General features: G+C 46.1%; 1 protein-coding gene, 1 non-coding gene and 1 pseudogene across 2 annotated transcripts; all 3 read left to right on the top strand.

The window, feature by feature from the left end:
• Positions 1 to 1,078: 1,078 nt before the first annotated feature.
• LOC119942687 lies at positions 1,079 to 5,477 on the top strand (annotated as a pseudogene).
• A 364-nt stretch (positions 5,478 to 5,841) lies between these two features.
• LOC119923993 lies at positions 5,842 to 5,978 on the top strand. The gene has a single exon (XR_005449016.1). It is a non-coding gene; the product is annotated as a small nucleolar RNA SNORA7 (small nucleolar RNA).
• A 4,469-nt stretch (positions 5,979 to 10,447) lies between these two features.
• Positions 10,448 to 11,407, top strand: LOC119942695 (putative olfactory receptor 56B2). Its single transcript, XM_038763590.1, has one exon. The coding sequence runs from the start codon at positions 10,448 to 10,450 to the stop codon at positions 11,405 to 11,407; it is 960 nt and encodes a 319-aa protein (XP_038619518.1).
• The last annotated feature ends 10,501 nt before the right edge of the window (positions 11,408 to 21,908 follow it).

Below are 21,908 nucleotides of genomic sequence, written 5' to 3' on the forward strand. Positions count from 1 at the left end.
GATGGGGGGGATCTCGAGGGGGATGAGGGGGAGAGGAAGGAAGGGACTCAGTCTGGGAAGGCCTCCTGGAGGAGGTGAGCTCTCAGTAGGGCCTTGAAGGGAGGGCCTTATGGGTGGGAAGCAGGTCTACTAAATCGGTTACACTGTACTCTCTCAAGCGCTTAAGTACAGTGCTCTGCACATGGTATGTGCTCAATAAATATGACCAATTGATTGATTGCAGATCATGTGTCTGTTCATTGTTGTATTGTACTCTCCCAAGCGCTTAGTACAGTGCTCTGCACACAGTAAGTGCTCATAATAATAACTGTGCTTACTGTGTGCCAAGCACTGGGGTGGATACAAGCAAATTGGGGTGGATATAGTCCCTGTCCTGCATTAGGCTGACAGTCTTAATTCCCATTTTACAGGTGAGGGAACTGAGGCAAAAAGAAGTGAAGTGACTTGCCCAAGGCCACACAGCAGACAAGTGGCAGAGCTGGGATTATAACCCATGACTTTCCTACTCCCAGACCTGTGCTCTATCCACTATGCCATGCTGCTTCCCAATAATAATGGTATTTGTTAAGCACTTACTATGTGCCAAGCACTGTTCTAAGTGCTGGGGTGGGGGGGATACAAGGTAATCAGGTTGTCCCACATGGGGCCCAGAGTCTTAATCCCTACTTTACAGTTGAGGTAACTGAGGCCCAGAGAAGTTAATTAACTTGCCCCAAGTCGCACAGCTGATGAGTGGCGGAACGAGGAGTAGAACCCATGACCTCTGACTCCCAAGCCTGTGCTCTGTTGTCCACTGACCCACGCTACTTGGATTGACTGGATGACTGACTGGTGAATACTCCAGCCAAGGCTGAATCAGCCTGGGGAGGACTGGTCCTGAGAAGCAGAATCAGACCCCTTTTATTGCTGTAGAGGCTAGTGGGGATCAGCTCAGAGGGAGGGTAGCAATGGACTGAACTGAACCAAACCCACCAAGATAACTAGTCACTGGCCATGTGCCTTTCACAAGATCACATCATTGCCCCCAAGACTTTTGTTATTAATTTTAAAATAACTATGACTTCACAGAAATAGCTCCATGGCCGAGGACAGGAGACTGCACCCAGTGCTGCCTTCTACCACCCTACAGAGAAAGAGAACAGCACCGGTCCCACAAAACCACAGAAAGACTGATGGCTGCTATAGTCGTTGCTGTGCCTATGGGTGAGCTTAGACTCTAAGCCACGTGGAGCTTGAAATTCTGCTCCTCTAGCCACAGCATCTTCCTGATGATTGTATTTATTATGTTTATTTGTCACTGTGTTTATGCTGTTTTGGTGTTCTATTGTTTCATTAGTCCTAACGCGTCTGCCTACAATCCCCTCTCCCCATTTGTATTCTCAGATTGCCAGCCTCCTGAGTGACAAGGCCCAAGTTTCATTCCCACCTCTGAATATTCTCCTTGACCTTAGTACAGAGCCCTGCACAAAGTATTCACTTATAAATACTATTTCTTATACTACTACTACTACTTATACTACTCCTACTACTAAAACATGAAATTGCACCATGGGTTTTTTTTTTTTCTTTTTCCAGATCATTTCTGCTGCCATTGTGGTCAGCAAGGAAAGGGACTAACCCATTTCCAGCCTAGTTAACTCTAATCAACTAGGTATCAGGGAGTGGAAATATCTCCACCTACAATTTTGCTGGCAACAAGGCATGGCCAAAGATTCCTGTTGCCTCCAGTTTGTTTCTTCCCTCTTTTTTTCCCTCATTCACCCCAAATATCTGGGAAAACTAGAATTTCCCCAGTAGCCCTCCTTAGAGCATGGCACTTTGATTTTAAATTTTCCAGATCCACAGGCCCAGAGAGCTGAACAGGGCCATTTGTGAAAGGGCACTAGAAGAGGTGAGTAATATGAAGGCAGTGACTTTAGTGACTTCCTGTCATCAGTCTGTGCATCTCAAAAATATTTTATTGTCACCCGAAGCCTCCAATGGCTTCAACCCCAGATTGACAAGTTCATCCTAATGGGCTTCCTGGGCATTCACAGCTGGAAGCACTGGCTCTCCCTGCCCCTGGCCCTGCTCTGCTAATGATCTTGCTCACTATCTTGTAAGAAACGTTTTTGCATCAGCCTGTGTTCTATTTTCTGGCTGTTATGGACCTGGTGGACATGGGTCTGAGCACCACCATCGTGCCAAGACCTGGCTCAATGCCAGAACCATCAGTCTCCCATAACGCTTCATTTAGATCTATGCTATTCACATCTTCATCAGGCTGGAGTCCAGCATCTTGCAAGGCAATGGTCAGGTAAGTGGCCATCTGTCACTCCCTCTGCTACCCCTCTGTAATCACAGAAGGCTTTGTTCTCAGAGCCACCATGTTCATGGTGTCAGAAATGGTCTAGTTGTCCCATGCCTGTCTTGACCACAAAGCATAATAACTGCTCCAGGAATGAGTTTGACCACTGTTTGTGCTCCAACCTGGTCATCACCAGCCTGACATGTGATGACAAGGCCAGCAGCATTTTCCAGCTATCTGTGGATTGAATCCTGATGGGCAGTGACTTGGGTCTCATCATTCTCTCCTATGCCCTGATCTTGCAGGCGGTACAGAAGTTATACTTGGCCAAAGTTGCCTCCAAAGCCCTGGGCACCTGAAACTCCCACATCATCCACTTTCTCTTCTTCTACACAGTGATCGTAGTCATGTCCATTACTCACAATGCCAAAAGACAAGGTGCCCCTCATCCTGGTCCACCTCAGTGTTCTGCATGGTAATAATGATACTAATAATAATGATGACATTTATTAAGCGCTTACTATGTGCCAAAGACTGTTCTAAGCAGTGGGGTAGATTCAAGGTAATACGGTTGTTCGACATGGGGCTTACAGTCTTAATCCCCATTTTACAGATGAAGTAACTGAGGCACAGAGAAGTTAAGTGACTTGCTCAAGGTCACACAGTAGACAAGCGGCAGAGCCAGGATTAGAACCTATGTCCTCTGACTCCCAAGCCCGTGCTCTTGCCAGTATCCCCCTAACCCTCCACCCCATAGTGTATGTCCTGAGGACCCAGGGGATCAAAGTGGGGATCTTGAAGCTGATAAGACTGGCTGGGGTGAGAAAGTGACCTGTTCTACCATGGCTTACATGGACTTTCTTTCTCCACCACTCAGTGTCAGCACAGCAACCAGGAAAACACAAGAAGAAGGAGGAGCCAGATTCCAAACCTGGCTTCTGGCTGCTCTTAGAGGGAAAGTCACCAAAAGTCACCGTCAAAGTCACCGTCACCAAAACCTGCCGGTCTCAGCTCCGCAACATTGTCAAGATCTGCCCTTTCCTCTCCATCCAAACCGCTACCCTGCTCGTTCAAGCTCTCATTCTATCCCGTCTGGACTACTGCACCAGCCTTCTCTCTGATCTCCCATCCTCGTGTCTCTCCCCACTTCAATCCATATTTCATGCTGCTGCCCCGATTGTCTTTGTCCAGAAACGCTCTGGGCATGTTACTCCCCTCCTCAAAAATCTCCAGTGGCTACCAATCAATCTGCGCATCAGGCAGAAACTCCTCACCCTCGGCTTCAAGGCTCTCCATCACCTCGCCCCCTCCTACCTCACCTCCTTTCTCTCCTTCTACAGCCCACCCTGCACTCTCCACTCCTCTGCTGCTAATCTCCTCACTGTGCCTTGTTCTCGCCTGTCCTGTCATCGACCCCCAGCCCACATCATCCCCTGGGCCTGGATTGCCCTCCCTCTGCCCATCCGCCAAGCTAGCTCTCTTCCTCCCTTCAAGGCCCTACTGAGAGCTCACCTCCTACGGGAGGCCTTCCCAGACTGAGCCCCTTCCTTCCTCTCCCCCTCGTCCCCCTCTCCATCCCCCTCATTTTACCTCCTTCCCTTCCCCACAGCACCTGTATATATGTATATATGTTTGTACATATTTATTACTCTATTTATTTTACTTGTACATATTTATTCTATTTTATTTTGTTAGTATGTTTGGTTTTGTTCTCTGTCTCCCCCTTTTAGACTGTGAGCCCACTGTTGGGTAGGGACTGTCTCTATATGTTGCCAACTTGTACTTCCCAAGCACTTAGTACAGTGCTCTGCACACAGTAAGCGCTCAATAAATACCATTGATTGATTGATTGATTGAAAGTCAGGTAGATAGCTCTGCAGTGATGGCCCATTTCCAAGGAGAAACTGAGGCACATTGAAGAAACATTCAGATAGACATGATCTAGTTCCTTCCAACCCTGCTTTTCATCCAAAACCTGGTGCTTCATGCTGAGAGTTAGATCAGTGAACTCTATGAGGTCAGTGCTGTGCAAACCTTCCCTCCCTGGAAAGTCATCTCCATTTTTACTTTCTTGATGACTGAAATAGGAAATTAGGAAACTTTTTTTCTATAATAGTGCCATACCCCTCTAACTTGGCTCTAGTCTCTTCTATGTTCCTCTTGCTTACATATTGAAACTGACATGCTTCAATGTTTGGTTCCTTTTGTACACTCCTTGTGGATAAAGTGTTTACTACCTCTATTTTACTCTGCTAAGATTCATTCATTCATTCAATCATATTTATTTAGCGCTTACTGTGTGCAGAGCACTGTACTATGTGCTTGGGAAGTACAAGTTGGCAACATATAGAGACGGTTCCTACCCAACAGTAGGCTCACAGTCTAAGATCTTAATATGATGCTCTGCACATCATAAGTACTTAATAAACATCATTGATGGATTGATCGATTGATTGAGATCTCTGAGAGAGTAACAAGAACCCAGCCCAATGTTACGTTCTGATTGATTTTATAGTAACTGATAATCATTAGTCATGATGTTTTGAATTTCCATGCACCCGTATGCTTCTTCTACTGCATCAGGTCAGAGATAAAACCAATAATAATAAGTATGGTACTTGTTAAGCACTTACTATGTGCCAAGCACTGTTCTAAGCACTGGGATAGGTACAAGTTAGGTTGGACACAGTCCCTGTCCCACATAGGGCTCACACACATTCCCATTTTACAGATGAGGTAACTGAGGCCCAGAGAAGTAAACACTTAGTACAGTGCTCTGCACACAGTAAGTGCTCAATAAATATGATTGAATAAATGAATGAAGTGACTTGCCCAAGATCACACAGCAGACATGTGGCAGAGCTGGGATTAGAACCCATGACCTTCTGAATCCCAGGCCCATGCTCCATCCACTAAGCCATACTTCTTCTCTATCTTCCATAATTCCTGGGTAGATTTGGCATTGGGCCACAAAGTCAGACTCTACCTATGGCTCTGGGAGAGGCTGCCAGAGTCCAGGATTGAATAGTCAGCTGTGGGCAGACTAGATTACTTATCTCCCTCCTGTTTCTGAATTTCCTTTGCTCAGCCTATTTGGAATACTTGTTGTGGATCTCTAGTCCACAGCACCTATGGTGGACATGTAGACTTATTGCATTACTATACACCAAATCTGTCAAGCAAGATATAGCCGATTCAAGGTTCTCATGTACACTAGGGACACTAAGGACACTAGGGTTTTTGTATTTATATGTGTGCACTGCAGGTGCTGTGAACCATCCTTTGATGAATCAAAATCAGAATCAGAATAATAATCAATTTGAAGCAAAAATGTCCATTTGGATATTATACTGTCTATAATTTCATTAAATGTACTTCGTGGTTTTTCTTGGTATTAGAGAGTTCTGGTCTCCTATTCCAGTTAAACTATCCCAGCCTGGAAATATTTCATGTTGGGTCCTTCCGAGCTGTGCTAACACCCCTCGTTCTCTGGCCTGTGCTCTCTGGGAGCCCTCAGTTCCCACTGGGATTTCTGCCCACCTAAATAAAGCAGACCACTCTTAAGGTTGCACCTGGAGAGTTTCCAGTACTCTACCAGTCTCAGCTATGGGAGTGAGAGTCAAGCAGAGGCATATCCATTCCATTTCTAGCTTGGCAGTGGCTAACGAGTGGAAGGCAATCTGTTACAAGTCAAAACCCACCTGTGCTGGGCAGCAGCAGCGTGAGGGAGAGTTGAGGGCAGAGACTCAAGTTTACTGTGTGGAAGGAGAAAATGGTAAACCACTTCCATACTTTTACCAAGAAAACCCTATGGACACACTCCCAGAGTGATTGCAGAAGGAGAGCATGGTGTTCTGGGAGAAATCTGTCTGTAGTGTCACTATGGGTTGGAAATGACTTGACGGCATGAGACAAGACAAATAAAACAGAAAACTACTAACTCAGTTTCCTCTCATTAACCCACATCCATTTCTCTCTGACTTTATTTCATAGTAAAAGAAAGACCATCAAACACCACCAATTTCCCATTGAATAATCCTCCCTGGATTTCTTATCTAAAATCGTTCTTTAAAATTATTATCATTATTATTAATAATAATAACAATAATATTTGTTAGGCACTTACTTTGTAGTCAAGCTCTGTTACTAAGCACTGGGGTGGATAGAGAAGCAGCATGGCTCAGTGGAAAGAGCATGGGCTTCGGAGTCAGAGGAGGTGGGTTCTAATCCCAACTCCCCCACTTGTCTGCTGTATGACCTTGGGCAAGCCACTTAACTTCTCTGTGCCTCAGTTTCCTCATCTACAAAATGGGGATTAAGACTGTGGGCCTCACATGGGCCAACCTGATTACCTTGTATCTACTCCGGCACTTAGAATAGTGCTCGGCACATAGTAAGTGCTTCACAAATGCCATTATTATTATCATTACAAAATATTCAGGTGAGACACTGCCCTTGTCCCACATCATAGTCTAAGTAGAAGGATGAAATAGGTATTGAATCCCTATTTTACAGGTGAGGAACCTGAGACCAAGAGAAATTGAATGACTTGCCCAAGTTACACAGCAGACAAGTGTTGGAGAGGGCACTAGAACCCAGATCCCCATACTCCCAAGATCATGTCCTTTCCAATAGGCTACACTACTTCTCCAGAACCAACTGCACAACTCTTGACAAATTTCATGTGCTTCCTAATATCTGGTTCGTTTACTTCTAGGATTTTTGAACTGTAGACACTGTAATTTCATGCTCATTTCCAAGGTGGGAGGGGGGTATACATTTACAACTGTGTCCTGAGAAAGAGGAGACAAAGCCCAAGAATAAGAATGGTTTGGATGACAATCAATGAATAGTACTGTAAAGCACTTAAGTGCTTTATCCTCACTACCAGCCCCACAGCACTTTCATTCATTCATTCATTCATTTATTCAATTCAGTCATATTTATTGAGTACTTGCTGTGTGCAGAGCACTTTACTAAGCACTTGGAAAGTACAATTCAGCAATAAAAAGAGACAATCCCTGCCCACATCAGGCTTACAGTCTAGAAGGAGGGAGACAGACATTTAAACAAGTAAACAGGTGTCAATATAAATAAATAGAATTATAGATATATACACATCAAAATAAGCACTTATGTACATATCTGTATTTTATTTATTCATCTTAATGTCCGGCTCCCCCTCTAGACTGTAAGCTCGTTGTGGTCAGGGAACGTGTCTGTTTATTGTTATATTGTACTCTCCCAAGTGCTTAGTACAGAAAGTGCTCAATAAATATGATCGAATGAATGAATGAATGGGAGAGTACAATGCAACAAAATTCACTGACACACTCCCTGCCCATAGCGAGTTTAGAGGCTGGAGGACTAGCTTACGGTCTAGATGATGTGTCTGAAACATTCTGGAGACCAGTCCTGCTTTGTGGGTGTTGCTTCTGGGAATGTGACATTCTGACCACAGCACCTATGGTGGATTTGAGGTCTTACTGCATCGCAGTACACCAAATCTGTCAAGCAGGATATAGCCGATTCACAGTTCTCATGAGTGGCAGGCCCACAATAAGCTGCCTTATTAGTGACTGTTTGTGATCCCATGAACGACAACAAGGAAGAGACTTGCGAAGGCACTGATGATTGCTGGCCTGTGGGAGTGGGGCATGGAGGGAGGTATGGCCTTCTCTCCCTGTTTTATCTGGTAACAGGCCTGGACCAATCAATGACTGCCAAGTAGAGCCCCAGCTGTGACGCCTAAGGCAAATAAAAGGCATCAGAGGTGCTCATTTTGAATGGTCAGGGGGCACCTGGGGGGTAGCATGGAGGCACGCAAAGGAGCAGAGTGTGAAGAGAAGCAAGAAGGAAGCACGGTGAGAGCAGCACTTGAAAGCAGCAGAAGGCAGCAGCACTTGGAATCAGAAAGAAGAAGCATTGGCAGAATGGGCTCCTTTGACCACAGACTAGTATCGGACCCTTGGGTGGTCGAGTGAGTGTATGTATGTGTCACTCCCTTGCATGTTCGTAAAACTAAGTAAAAAATTTACCACACTAACCTTGGTGATGATATGTGGTTTGAATTCTACTATGTGTTACTGAGGCTCCCCCAGTCCAGGAGGTCCTGGTTGGTATGAACTGGGGGCTTGTGACATCATGTACATGTGAAGGGACAGACACTAGGGCTTGGGTATTTACATGTGTGCCCTGCAGATGCTCTGACCCATCCTTTGATCATCTCTGCCTGGTCTTCAGTAATGAGGTGAAGGTGCTTTTGTCCTAGAGCTAAAGGGGCAACAACAGACAAGCACACCCATTCTTGGGCCCTGTCTTGTACCCAAAATCTCTCAGGCTATTCCCACTCTGGGCCACTGGAGATATAGGGAGAAGATGGGGGCCTGAGACCCAGGAAACTCTCCACCTGTTCTCTTCCCAAATCCCAATCACCAACCATCCCTGCTCCCTTCCCTATTCCAGCCAACCCAACCTAGATGGTGTGATCAGGGTGAACATGGAATTGGAGCCCACCATATGTAATTTACCAGGAAAAAGGGATACATGTTTCAATGCTTGAGGGCCAGATTTCTCAAGTGATGTCACCAGGGACCCTCTCTCTCATGTGAGTGGCTCTGTTGGGCTGGAATCACTGAGGATACCAGGTGCTACTTAGGGGCTCCCAGCAGCCCCAAGGCTCAGGTTGCCCTCCTCCTGCAGCTACAAAACTGCTCCCTCCTTCCCTCGCTCACTATAAAGGCCCAGATCACCACAGCTTTGGCCCAGATGGCCCCTAAAGAATGAGCCAAATTCCCGCTGCAGACCCCCGTCACAGAGGAGAAGCCACAGCCCATCTGCACACTGCTGGTGAGTATCCCAGCCAAGGAGCATTAATCTGGAGAGAACAGGTCCTGAGAAGCAGAATTATATTCCTCTTCAGACTGAAAGGAATAACTCCCAGTCAGGGAGCATTGATTTGGAGAGAACAGGTCCTGAGAAGCAGAATCATATTCCTCTTCAGGCTGAAGGGAATAGCAGTGTCAGCTCCAAAGGGAGGATCACATTGAGTCAAACTGAACCTGAACTACAGAGTTGGATGGTCAGCAGCCATATGCCTTTCCCAGGATCCATCCACTGCTCACAAGACTTTACACTGCTATATCGTTATACTGTACTCTCCCAAGAGCTTAGTGCAGTGTCCTGCATCCACTAAGGACTCAATAAATACAATTGATTGATTGTGCTTAGTATGTGCTCTGGAAATAATAAGTGGTCAATAAATTTGATTGATTTTATTCATAATTATTAAAGAGCTATGATTTTACAGCTCTAGCTTCATGTGGGGAGAGGAGACTGCACTCCATCCATCCAGTACTCCAGAGGGAAAGAGAAGAGCACCTTCAGCTCAAGGCATCCACAAAACCCTGGGAAAACTGATGGTTGCTGTAGTGGTCACTATGGCTATGGGTGAACTTCAACTATGAGCCAGGTGGAGCCTGAATTTTTGAGCCTCTATCTACAGCACCCTACTGATTATTGTATTTATTATGTGTATTTGTCCTTGTTTTTCACACATGCCCACATCTCCTGGCCGCCCTCCTCAGTTTCTGTTGTCAGATTATGAGCCCCTGGGGAACAAGGACCTAGTTTAATGACCACCTCTGTATATATTCCCAAAGCTCACTTCGATGCTCAACACACCTAAGTGCTTAAAAATATTATTTTTCCACTACATGGGTAAAATGATTTGTCTTTTGTCTATTTGAAATTGCACCATCATTTCTGCTGCCTTTGGGGTTGGCGAAGAAGGGACTCACCTATTTCTGGCCAAGCTAAACTCCTATGAACTATCCATAGGGAAGTAGAAATACTTTCACCTGCCATTTTATTGGCAATGGGGATTGGCCCAAGATTCCTCTGTTACCTCCTCCTTGTTTTTTCATCTGCTTTTTTTGTCTTTTCCTGCTCAACCCAATATTTCCCAGCAGTGTGCCCTTCTTGCAGCATGGCACTTTGATCTAAAATTCCCCAGATCCACAAGGCTATTGGAGGGACACAGAGGCAAGAGGATAGTTATTGTTCCAGCAAGCTGAACAGGGCTCCTGGTAAAGGGGCATTAGAAGGGGAAGAAAATAGAAAGGGAGTGATTTCCGGGTCTTCCATGTGCATCCCAAAAAGATGGTTGTGTCCATCGGAGCCTCCAATGGCTCCAACCTCCAGGTGAGTGAGTTCATCCTAATGGGTTTCCCGGGCATTCACAGTTGGCAGCACTGGCTCTCTATCCCTCTGGGCCTGCTCTACCTCTTGGCCCTCGTGGCCAATGTGATGATCCTGCTCACCATCTGGAAGGAAACAGTTCTGCACCAGCCAATGTTCTATTTCCTGGCTGTTCTGGCCGTGGTGGACATAGGTCTGAGCACCACCATTATGCCCAGAATCCTGACCATTCTCTGGTTCAATGCCCGGGCAATCAGCCTCCCAGAATGCTTCATTCAGATCTATGCTATTCACACCTTTTTTGGGATGGAGTCAGGCATCTTTGTGTGCATGGCATTGGACAGGTATGTGGCTATATGTCACCCACTCCGCTATTCCTCTGTCATCACAGAAGGCTTTGTCCTCAAGGCCACCCTGTTCATGGTGTTCAGAAATGGTCTCCTATTTGTCCCGGTGCCTGTCTTGGCCTCAGAGCATCTTTACTGCTCCAAGAATGAGATTGACCACTGTCTGTGCTCCAACCTGGCTGTCACCAGCCTGGCATGTGATGACAGGAAGGCCAGCAGCATTTTCCAGCTCTCTTTGGCTTGGATTCTGATAGGCAGTGATGTTGGTCTCATCATTCTCTCCTATGCCCTGATCCTGCTGGTGGTACTGAAGTTACACTCGGCCAAAGCCGCCTCCAAAGCCCTGAGCACCTGCAGCTCCCACATCATCCTCATCCTCTTCTTCTACACAGCGATCCTGGTCTTGTCCATTACCCACAGTGCAAAGGGGAAGGTGCCCCTCATCCCGGTCCTCCTCAATGTCCTACACAATGTCATCCCCCCTGCCCTGAACCCCATAGTGTATGCCCTGAGGACCCAGGAGATCAAAGTGGGAATCCTGAAGCTGGTCAGGCTGTCAGAGGTGAGAAAATGACCTTGGGTCCCTCATGGTTGCAATGAGACGTTTTTCTCAACCACCCAATGTAAGCACGGGATTTGGAAAGCACAAGAAGGAGCACGAAGTGGATTCCAAGCCCGGTTTCTGGCCACTCTTTGAGGGTAAGTCAGATATATATCTTTGCAGTGGTGTCCCAGTTCCCACCTGGCACCAGGATATATTGAACATTGACATCCAGATAGACAAGATTCCAATCCTTTTAACCCCAGCTTTTCCTTCCAAATCTGCTGCTTAGTGCTGAGACTAAAGCCAGCTAACCTCATGAGGTCAAGGCTCCTGAAAGCTTTCCAACCCAGAGATTCATCTCCATTTGTATTTATTTCCAGGCTAAAGGAGCATTTAGTTGGAATAAGTGCCATAGCTTTCTGAACTAGCTTTAGGCCCTTCTGTGTTTTTCTCTCCATTATCCAATATAGCCAAATTGGAAGGTTGCCTAGTCCAGCCTAGATGAATTTTTGGTTGAGTCTTCCCTACCTACCTTTGCCTAGCTCATCTGGTGCTCTGACCTGTGCTCTCTGGGGGCTTCTACTTTCCATTGGGATCTCTGTCCCCCTGAGCATGACAGAAAATTTAATAAACTGCTGTTGCCTTTCACCAGATTTTATCCATTCCTTTGTGATCTTATCTTCATCAAAAGGAAAGACAATCAAGCCCCTTTAATTTTCCTTCAGGTAGTTCTCCCTGGATCACTCATTCCTACCCCTTTAATAATAACTGTGATATTTATTAAACACCTACTCTGTGCCAAGCACTGTACTGAGGATATATGATAATCAGGTTAGACACTGTCCCCATAATAATAATAATAATAGTAATGATGGTATTTGTTAAGTACTTACAATGTGCCAAGCACTGTTCTAAGCCCTGGGGTAGATACAAGATTATCAGGTTGTCCCACGTGGGGCTCACAGTCTTAATCCCCATTTTGCGGATGAGATAACTGAGGCACAGATAAATTAAATGACTTGCCCAAAGTCACACAGTTGACAAGCAGTGAAGTTGGGATTAGAACCAATGATCTCTGACTTCCAAGCCCGTGCTCTTTCCTCTAAGCCACAATGCTTTTCTAAGCAGCCCCATCCCACCTGGGCTCACAGTTTAAGTGGGGGGAGTCAGGTATTGGATGCCCATTTTACAGATGAGGAACCTGAAGCACAGAGAAGTTAAGTGGCTTGCCTAATGTAATTTAAAAGACCAGTGGTGGAACCAGATTTAGAACCCAAATCCTCTTACTCCCAGGCTTATATTGTTTCTAGCGACTAGGTGTTGCTATTTCTCTAGGACCGGCTGCACAACTTGTGAGAAATTGTGTTCTTCCCATTCGCTAGGTCAAGAACTCTTCCTTTTGAGTGTTTTTGAACTCTAGACATAATAATTTCACCTTTTTTCACGGAGTGGGTGATAGGGAGCTGCACAACCTGCACAAGGAGACATGAGTGTATCATGGAGAAGAGGAGACCAAGTGCAAGAGTGAGGTCAGCTGGCACACATTTGACACACTCAGGAGACCAGCCCTGCTTTTATGTAAGGTGCTTCTGAGAACGTGACTTTCTGAAATGGTGGTCTTGAGAGCTTTTGCATCATAGCTTACAAAGTCTGTCGAATGGGTTTCATGTGATTCTATTGTATTGAACTGTCCCAAGCTCTTAATGCAGTGCTCATCACCCTGTAATTGATCAATAAATACCATTGACTGATTGATTCATCTGATTCAAAGTTCTCCTGTACTTGTGAAGGGAGTGCCCAAGTTCCAGCCCTGAGCATCATTGTTGAATTAGAAAACCTTTCACAATTAGAGTTTGTGTGTCCTGCATATTCGTGATCATTTGTACATTTTTTTTTATTTTTGGGCTGCCCTGCCCAGGAAAACCATGTTTCTGTGGATATTGGCTGAACAATATACCAGACACATTCACTGCCCACAATGAAATTATAGTGTAGTGGGGGTAAAATACATTAATACAAATACCTAAATTACAGATAGGTACATAAATACTGTGGGGCTGGGGTTGGGAGAGATTAAAAAAGAAGCAAGTCAGGGAGATACAGAAGGGAGTGGAAGAACGTCCCATCACCTTGCCCCATCTTACCTCCCCTCCCTTCTCTCCTTCTAGCAGCATGGCAGTAAGCAGCAAGCAGCATGGCAAAGAGTGTGAGCCCACTGTCTTCTAGACTGTGAGCCCACTGTTGGGTAGGGAAAGGTCTTAGCATGGCTCAGTGGAAAGAGCCCAGGCTTTAGAGTCAGAGGTCATGGGCTCGAATCCAACTCCACCACATGTCTGCTGTGTGACCTTGGATGTCACTTTACTTCTCTGAGCCTCAGTTACCTCATCTGTAAAATGGGGATTAAGACTGTGAGCCCCACATGGGACAACTTGATCACCTTGTAACCTCCCCAGTGCTTAGAACAGTGCTTTGCACATAGTAAGTGCTTAACAAATGCCATTATTATTATTATTATTATTATTATTATTATTAGGGACTGTCTCTGTATGTTGCCAACTTGTACTTCCCAAGCGCTTAGTACAGTGCTCTGCACATAGTAAGCGCTCAATAAATACGATTGATTGATTGATTGATTACGGGCTTGGAGGTCAAAGGGTGTGGGTTCAAATCCCTGCTCCACTAAGGGTCATATATGTGACTTTGGGCAAGTCACAACTTCTCTGTGTCTCAGTTACCTCATCTGTAAAATGGGGATTAAGACTGTGAGCCCCACGTGGGGCAACCCGATAACCCTGTGCTTAGAACAGTGTTTGACACATAGTAAGTACTTAACAAATACCATTATTATTATTATTATTCTAAATCCCAGCCTGCACACTCCTCTCTTTTGGTGCTGACCTTCTCACTCTGCCTTGCTCTTGCCTGTCTTGCCATCAACCCCTGGCCCACATCCTACCTCTGTCCTGGAATGCCCTCCCTCCTCAAATCCACCAAACTACCAACCTTCAAAGCCCTACTGAAGGCTCACCCACTCCAAGAAGCCTTCCCAGACTAAGTCCCACTTTTCCTCAAGTTACCCCTCTCCACTGTAGCCCTGACTTGCTCCTTTTGCTCTACCCCCATTCCTGCTCCACAGCACTTGTGTATATATGTACATATCTCTAATTCTATTTATTTATATTAATGCCTGTTTACTTGTTTTAATGTGTATTTATCTATACTTTCAATTATTTATATTGATGCCTGTTTACTTATTTTGATGTCTGTCTTCCCCCTTCTATACTGTAAGCCTGTTGTGGGCTGGGATTTTCACTTTATTGCTGAATTGTACTTTCCAAGTGCTTAGTACAGTGTACAGTACAGCACACAGTAAGCAATCAATAAATACAACTGAATGAATGAAAAGGAGAAGAGTGCTTAGTCAGGGAAGGCCTCTTGGAGGAGATGTGCCTTTACAGAGGCTCTGAAGTGTCGGGGAGTAATTGTCTGTCAGGTATGAAGAGGGAGAGCTTTCCAGGCCAGAGGCAGGATGTGAGTAAGAGGTCAGTGGAGAGATAGATAAGATCTCTCAATGTTTCCATTGACTGTCCCTCTTCCCCAAATGCCACCTGTCCTTTCTCTCTTCCCCCCCAGAGCTCCCCACTCCAGGTATGTTATGAGGGCCAAGCACAGAGAGACCCCTGGGCTGGTCTGGCCTTGGTTTTTCCTCCATCCATACTTCAACAGGCTTAGCAGTCTCCTTGTTCCTGGCCTTGGCCTCCCTGGCCCTCCAGCCCCAGACAGAGAGGCCAAGAAGTAGTTAAACTGATTGGCATCTACGTTTGTTTTTTCCCAATAAAAGTAAAAGGTAGTTAGGGCTCCTGGGGAGTTATATATTCTCTATCTCCAAAATGGTCACAAGAGAGATTCAAACATTGGGGGCTCTGGGAGGGGAGGAGCAGGAAAGCAGATAAGTGTGAGCCAGGGAAAATTCAACAGAAGCACAATATATGTTCCCTAACAATAAATAGAAGCAGTGGTGGTAATAGTAGTGGTAGTAATAGTAATAGCAATAGCAGTAGCAGCATTTATTGAACAATCACTAGGTGTAGCACGTACTACAGTGTGCTTGGGAAATGCAGAATAAGGAAATGACCTTTTCCCTGCCCACAAGGAGCCTATAGTCTAAATGAGGAGACAAACTTAAAAGTATCTACTTGAGTAGTCAAAATTAGTAAAGGGTGTAAATAATTCATAAGTGCCAGAGTTGACTGTGAACCCATTGTTGGGTAGGGACCGTCTCTATATATTGCCAATTTGTACTTCCAAAGCGCTTAGTACAGTGCTCTGCACACAGTAAGCGCTCAGTAAATACGACTGAATGAATGAATGGATGAATGAAGGCACGATATAGCTCAGGGTGTTGGGAAAACAACTGGGAAAAAGTTGTTGGAAGAGGTGAGATTTAAGGAAGGATTTGAATGTTGGGAGAGCTGTGGTCTGTTCGATGTGGGGAGGGAGAGAATTCCAAGGGAGGGAAGCAGTATGAGTGAGGTACAGATAGAAGGTTGGTTTGGGAGGAATGAAACAGTGTTTAGGGAATAGGAGGTGAAAAATGCAGACAGGAAAATGATAATAATAATAATGGCATTTATTAAGCACTTACTGTGCAAAGCACTGTTCTGAGCACTGGGGAAGTTACAAAAATAATAATAATAATGGCATTTATTAAGTGCTTACTATATACAAAGCACTGTTCTAAGCGCTGAGGAGGGTACAAGGTGATCAGGTTGTCCCACGGGGGAATCACAGTCTTAATCCCCATTTTACAGATGAGGTAATTGAGGCACAGAGAAGTTAAATGACTTGCCCAAAGTCACACAGCTGACAGTTGGTGGAGCCGGGATTTGAACCCATGAAAACTGACTCCAGAGCCCGGGCTCTTTCCACTGAGCCATGCTGCGTGATCAGCTTGTCCCACGGGGGGCTCATAGTCTCAATCCCCATTTTACAGATGAGGTAACTGAGGCCCAGAGAAGTTCAGTGACTTGCCCAAAGTCACCCAGCTGACAATAAGCAGAGCAGGGATTCGAACCCATGACCTCTGACTCCAAAGCCCGGGCTCTTTCCACTGAGCCGCGCCAGATGGTGGGGAGCCTCGACGCGGATGGTGAAGAGTGTTTGTATCATCCGGGGGTGGCGACGTGGTCATAGGGGCTCGCTGGGGCGGGGAGTCGGGAGGAGGAGAAGGCCACCCCCAACTCCCCCTGTCCCTCTCCTCTCCTCTCTCGCGCTTGGGAGGACCCCTTCCCCAGTCTCTCCTCCGGCCGTTCTCCGGATCGCTCCTTCGCGGAGCCGCCCCCCGACGGGCCTCCCAACCTTCCCCTCCGCGGGAATTCTGGTGTTGGGGCGGGGGGAGAGGGAGAAAGTTGGCGCGCCCTAAGGCGGAGCCCATCTCCGCGGCTGGGCGCTCATTCATTCATTCATTCATTCATTCATTCATTCATTCATTCATTCAATCGTATTTATTAAGCGCTTACTGTGTGCAGAGCACTGTACTAAACGCTTGGGAAGTACAAGTTGGCATCATATAGAGATGGTCCCTACACAACAGCGGGCTCACAGTCTAGAAGAGGGAGACAAAACAAATTAACAAAATAAAATCAATAGAATAAATATGTACAAATAAAATCAATAGAGTAATAAATACGTACAAACATATACATATATACAGGTGCTGTGGGGAGAGGAAGGAGGGGGCCCAGTGTGGGAAGGCCTCCTGGAGGAGGTGAGCTCTCAGTAGGGCTTTGAAGGGAGGAAGAGAGCTAGCTTGGCGGATGGGCAGAGGGAAGGCATTCCAGACCAGGGGGGTGATGTGGGCCGGGGGTCGACGGCGGGACAGGCGAGAACGAGGCCCGGTGAGGAGATTAGCGCTCAATCAATCAATCAATCAATCGTATTTATTGAGCGCTTACTGTGTGCAGAGCACTGTACTAAGTGCTTGGGAAGTGCAAGTTGGCAACATACAGAGACAGTCCCTACCCAACAGTGGGCTCACAGTCTAAAAGGGGGAGACGGAGAACTAAACCAAACATACTAACAAAATAAAATAAATAGAATAGATATATACAAGTAAAATAAATAAACATATATACATATATACAGGTGCTGTGGGGAAGGGAAGGAGGTAAGATGGGGGGATGGAGAGGGAGACGAGGGGGAGAGGAAGGAAGGGGCTCAGTCTAGGAAGGCCTCCTGGAGGAGGTGAACTCTCAGTAGGGCCTTGAAGGGAGGAAGAGAGCTAGCTTGGCGGATGGGCAGAGGGAGGGCATTCCAGGGTCACTTACCCCGCGCACTCTCGCTCTCACTCTCTCCGCCCCGTGTCTCCCCGTCGTCCTCTCTCTTCCCCGTTCTACGCCAGCCCCAGCCACCCATCCCGCCTCCGTGAGGGTGCGTGTTGGGGGTCGGTGTGCGGGGGAGCTGGGGGTTGGAGGGGCGCGGTGACGATTCGAGCGCGGGGAGGAGGCGGCGGTGGGAGCCGGGTCCGCCCAGAGGCTCGCCGCGTCGGGCTAGTGTGGGTTCCAGGAGGACGATGTCACCGGTGGTTGCGGTGTGGATTCCCGCTGGAGCAGCCTTGCTCAGTGGAAAGAGCCCGGACTTTGGAGTCAGAGGTCATGTGTTCAAATCCCGGCTCCGCCACTTGTCAGCTGTGTGACTTTGGACAAGTCACTTAACTGCCCTGGGCCTCAGTTACGGAGAGGGGACTAAGAGGGGAAATGGGGACTAAGACTGTGAGCCCCCAGTGGGACAACCTGATCACTTTGTAACCTCCCCAGCGCTTAGAAAAGTGCTTTGCACATAGTAAGCGCTTAATAAATGCCATCATTTCATTCATTCATTCATTCAATCGTATTTATTGAGCGCTTACTGTGTGCAGGGCACTGTACTTAGCACTTGGGAAGTACAAGTTGGCAAGATATAGAGATGGTCCCTACCCAACAGTGGGCTCACAGTCTAGAAGGGGGAGACAGAGAACAAAACAAATCATATTAACAAAATAAAATAAATAGAATAAATATGTACAAATAAAATAAATAGAGTAATAAATACACACAAACATATATATGTATATACAGGCCCTGTGGGGAGGGGAAGGAGGTAAGGTGGGGGGGATGGGGAGGGGGAGGAGGGGGAGAGGAAGGAAGGGGCTCAGTCTGGAAAAGCCTCCTGGAGGAGATGAGCTCTCAGTAGGGCTTTGAAGGGAGGAAGAGAGCTAGCTTGGCGGATGTGGGGAGGGAGGGCATTCCAGGCCAGGGGGATGACGTGGGCCGGGGGTCGACGCCGGGACAGGCGAGAACGAGGCATGGTGAGGGGTTAGTGGCAGAGGAGCTGAGGGTGCGGGCTGGGCTGGAGAAGGAGAGAAGGGAGGTGAGGTAGGAGGGGGCGAGGTGATGGAGAGCCTTGAAGCCGAAGGTTTCAAGGTGAGTTGAGGTGAGTTGGGAGAGAAGCGGGTTGAACTTGGGGAGTATAGAGGGGCCAGGCTAGGAAGGATTATGTGGGAACTTTGATGATGGTAGTGATGGTGATGGCGATGACAATGATCATGATGGATAAATTTGATCGTAGTGATGACAACAGTGATATTGGGAGTGACAGTGGAGCTGCTGATGATAATAATAATACTGCTGATGGAACTGTGGGACTGGGAAGGCAGAAATGATGATGGAGTTGATGAGAAGTGGATAGTTGGATGATGCACCAACCCCACCAAGGGAGAGAAGTTCTATAGAACCTGAAACTCCCCAGGTTTGCAGAAATGTTTGGGCCAACTCATTCAACATCTTGCCTTGGGAGTTGAATACATCTCTCCCAGTTCTTAGATGTTGTTCTCTCCTTTTTCAAAAAAAGAGAATGTATGATCGATTCAGGGTCCCCCACACCATTTCCAGCCAAAATATTCTTCCTAATTCTTACTTAAATTCTTCTTGCTGCAGAGTTCAGGAGGGCTGAGGATGACACTGTGGCTAGACACAATCCCTGGCAGGGAGGTCTTTTTGCTGGCCAAGGTCTGGGGAACCTGACCTCAAATGTTGGAAAAGTCCTGAAGGAAATCCTTGATGATAACATCTGGGCCTGAAGCAGGCATCCAGTGCTGGGATGCTTTCATTCAGAAGACTTCAAAGGGTTTTCAGTGGATTAAGTGGCAGGTTGGACATGGCAGAGAAGATCACACAAGATCTTTCTGACTGTATTCGTTGCTGGGCAGGTCTCCAACTAGAAGAGGTTATAAGGTAGAGGGAGAGAGGTTAGAAGAGTTAATAATAACAATAATAATAATAATAGTAATAATTGTTCAGCACTTACTGTGTGCGAAGCACTGCACTAAGTACTGGGGAAAATATAAGTGAATCAGGTTGGACACAGCCCCTGTCCCATGTCGGGCTCACAGTCTCAATCCCCATTTTGCAGATGAGGTAACTGAGGCACAGAGAAGTGAAATGACTTTTGCAAGATCACAGAGCAGACTTGTGGCGGAGCAAAGATTAGAACCCATGACTTTCAGACTCCCAGGTCCATACTGTATCCACTATGCCATGCTGCTTCTCATGGTGAAGGAAACAGTACCTCAACAATATTTTCCAGACCCTCTCCCTCCTCTCTTCATCTTTATAGCCACCAGCACGGTCCAAGGCTTTGTCACCTCCTGCTGGATTCCTTTATCAGCCTCTTTACTGCCCCCCTTACTTCCAGCCTCTTCTCTTCCCTAGCTAACACTCTGCTTACTGAATCAAACTTCCTAAAGTACAGTTCAGAATTTATCACTTCCTTCCTCAAACTGTCCAGTAGCCACCCACTTCTCTCTGCAAATCTGAATTTCACAGAATCAGAGAGAAACTCCTGAGAATTAGATTCATGGCTCTCCACCAGCTGTTTCCTTGCATCTCTGTGCTCTGTGTCTTCTGAATCCCAGCACCCAATCTTTTCTTGTTCCAAGCTAATCTTCATACAGTTTCTCTCACTTGGCGCTTCAGTGTGCAACCCCCCATTCCTCACATCCTTCCTCCTCCCTGGAACTCCTTCTCCTTTCAAATCTTCTGAACCGTGTTTCTTTACATCTTAAAACTCTTCCTGAAAGCCCTCCTCCTCCAATTACTTACCATGTCCTCTGTCATTTCATCTCAACAGCCACATGTACATATAAAATAATTTATTTTGTCATTTATGCTTTCATTTTTTCATTTTCTCCATAATTAAACTGTTCCCTGAGGAAAAATGGACAAGTGCATAAATAATGAAATAAATGAAAAATGCTAAAATATTCTTCCTGTTCCCTCTGTACGTATTCAATGTGTGTCTGTCTATGATCCCATGTAGTTCACAAACTCTTCAGGCATAGAAATATGTTTTCATTTTATTGTAATCATTTCCAAGTAATCATGACAGTGCTCACCGCACAATAAATGCTCAATAAAGACAGATTATTACTATGACTGTGATAATGATAAGAGGGAAGAGAAGGAGTAGGAAGAAGAGATCAAGGACAAGGAGGATTAGAAGGGTGAGGAGGAGAAAGAGAAGCATGAAGAAAAAAGGAAGAGAAGGAGAAGGAGGAGAGGGGAGGAGAAGGAGAAGTAGGAAGATGAGAAGGGGGAGGAGGATGGGGAGGACAAGAACATGGAAGAGGAGGAAGAAGAGGAGAAGGGGTGGAGGAGGACGAGGAGAAGGGTGGGTGGAGGACTAGGAAGGGAGGGAGGAGGAGGAAGAGGAGAAGGGGTGGAGGAGGACGAGGAGAAGGGTGGGTGGAGGACTAGGAAGGGAGGGAGGAGGAGGAAGAGGAGGGCTTATTAAAGTTTGGGGGTAGCAATTGTTCAGAAGAGAAGGTCTACAATTAGCTTAATCTTGTTATTTAATGGAAATGATTGGTTTTATTTCCACTGAAGACAGAGCAAACTTATACTACATTAATGACAATTTAGGTAAGATAGAAGAAAACATTCTGACAGTGAGGATTGTTAACACTGTGTTTAATAAATACTGGGATAGCAACTGAATGGAGATCTTAAAAGAAACATACCATGCTTTCAACTGGGGTGCACATAGCCATTCCAGGAGGCAGGGGGCTGGACTCTTTGATTGATTGATTCATTCATTCAATTGTATTTATCGTGTGTGCAGAGCACTGTATTAAGCACTTGGGAAGTACAAGTTGGCAACATATAGAGACAGTCCCTACCCAACAACAGGCTCACAGTCTAGAAGGGGGAGACAGACAACAAAAAAAACAACATGTAGGCAGGTGTCAAAATCATCAGAAGAAATAGAATTTAAGCTATATGCATATCATTAGCAAAATAAAGTAGTAAATATGTACAAGTAAAATAGAGTAATAAATCTGTACTATATGTATATATATACACATATATATGTATGTACATATATGTATGTGTGTATGTATATATATATATACAGGTGCTTTGGGGAGGGGAAGGAGGTAGGGTGGGGTGTGGCAGACCTAACATCTGGGCCTAAGTAGTAAGCCAGGCCCCCCGGC

Source organism: Tachyglossus aculeatus, chromosome 2 (assembly GCF_015852505.1).
Source record: "Tachyglossus aculeatus isolate mTacAcu1 chromosome 2, mTacAcu1.pri, whole genome shotgun sequence".
Taxonomy (NCBI): Eukaryota; Metazoa; Chordata; class Mammalia; order Monotremata; family Tachyglossidae; genus Tachyglossus; species Tachyglossus aculeatus.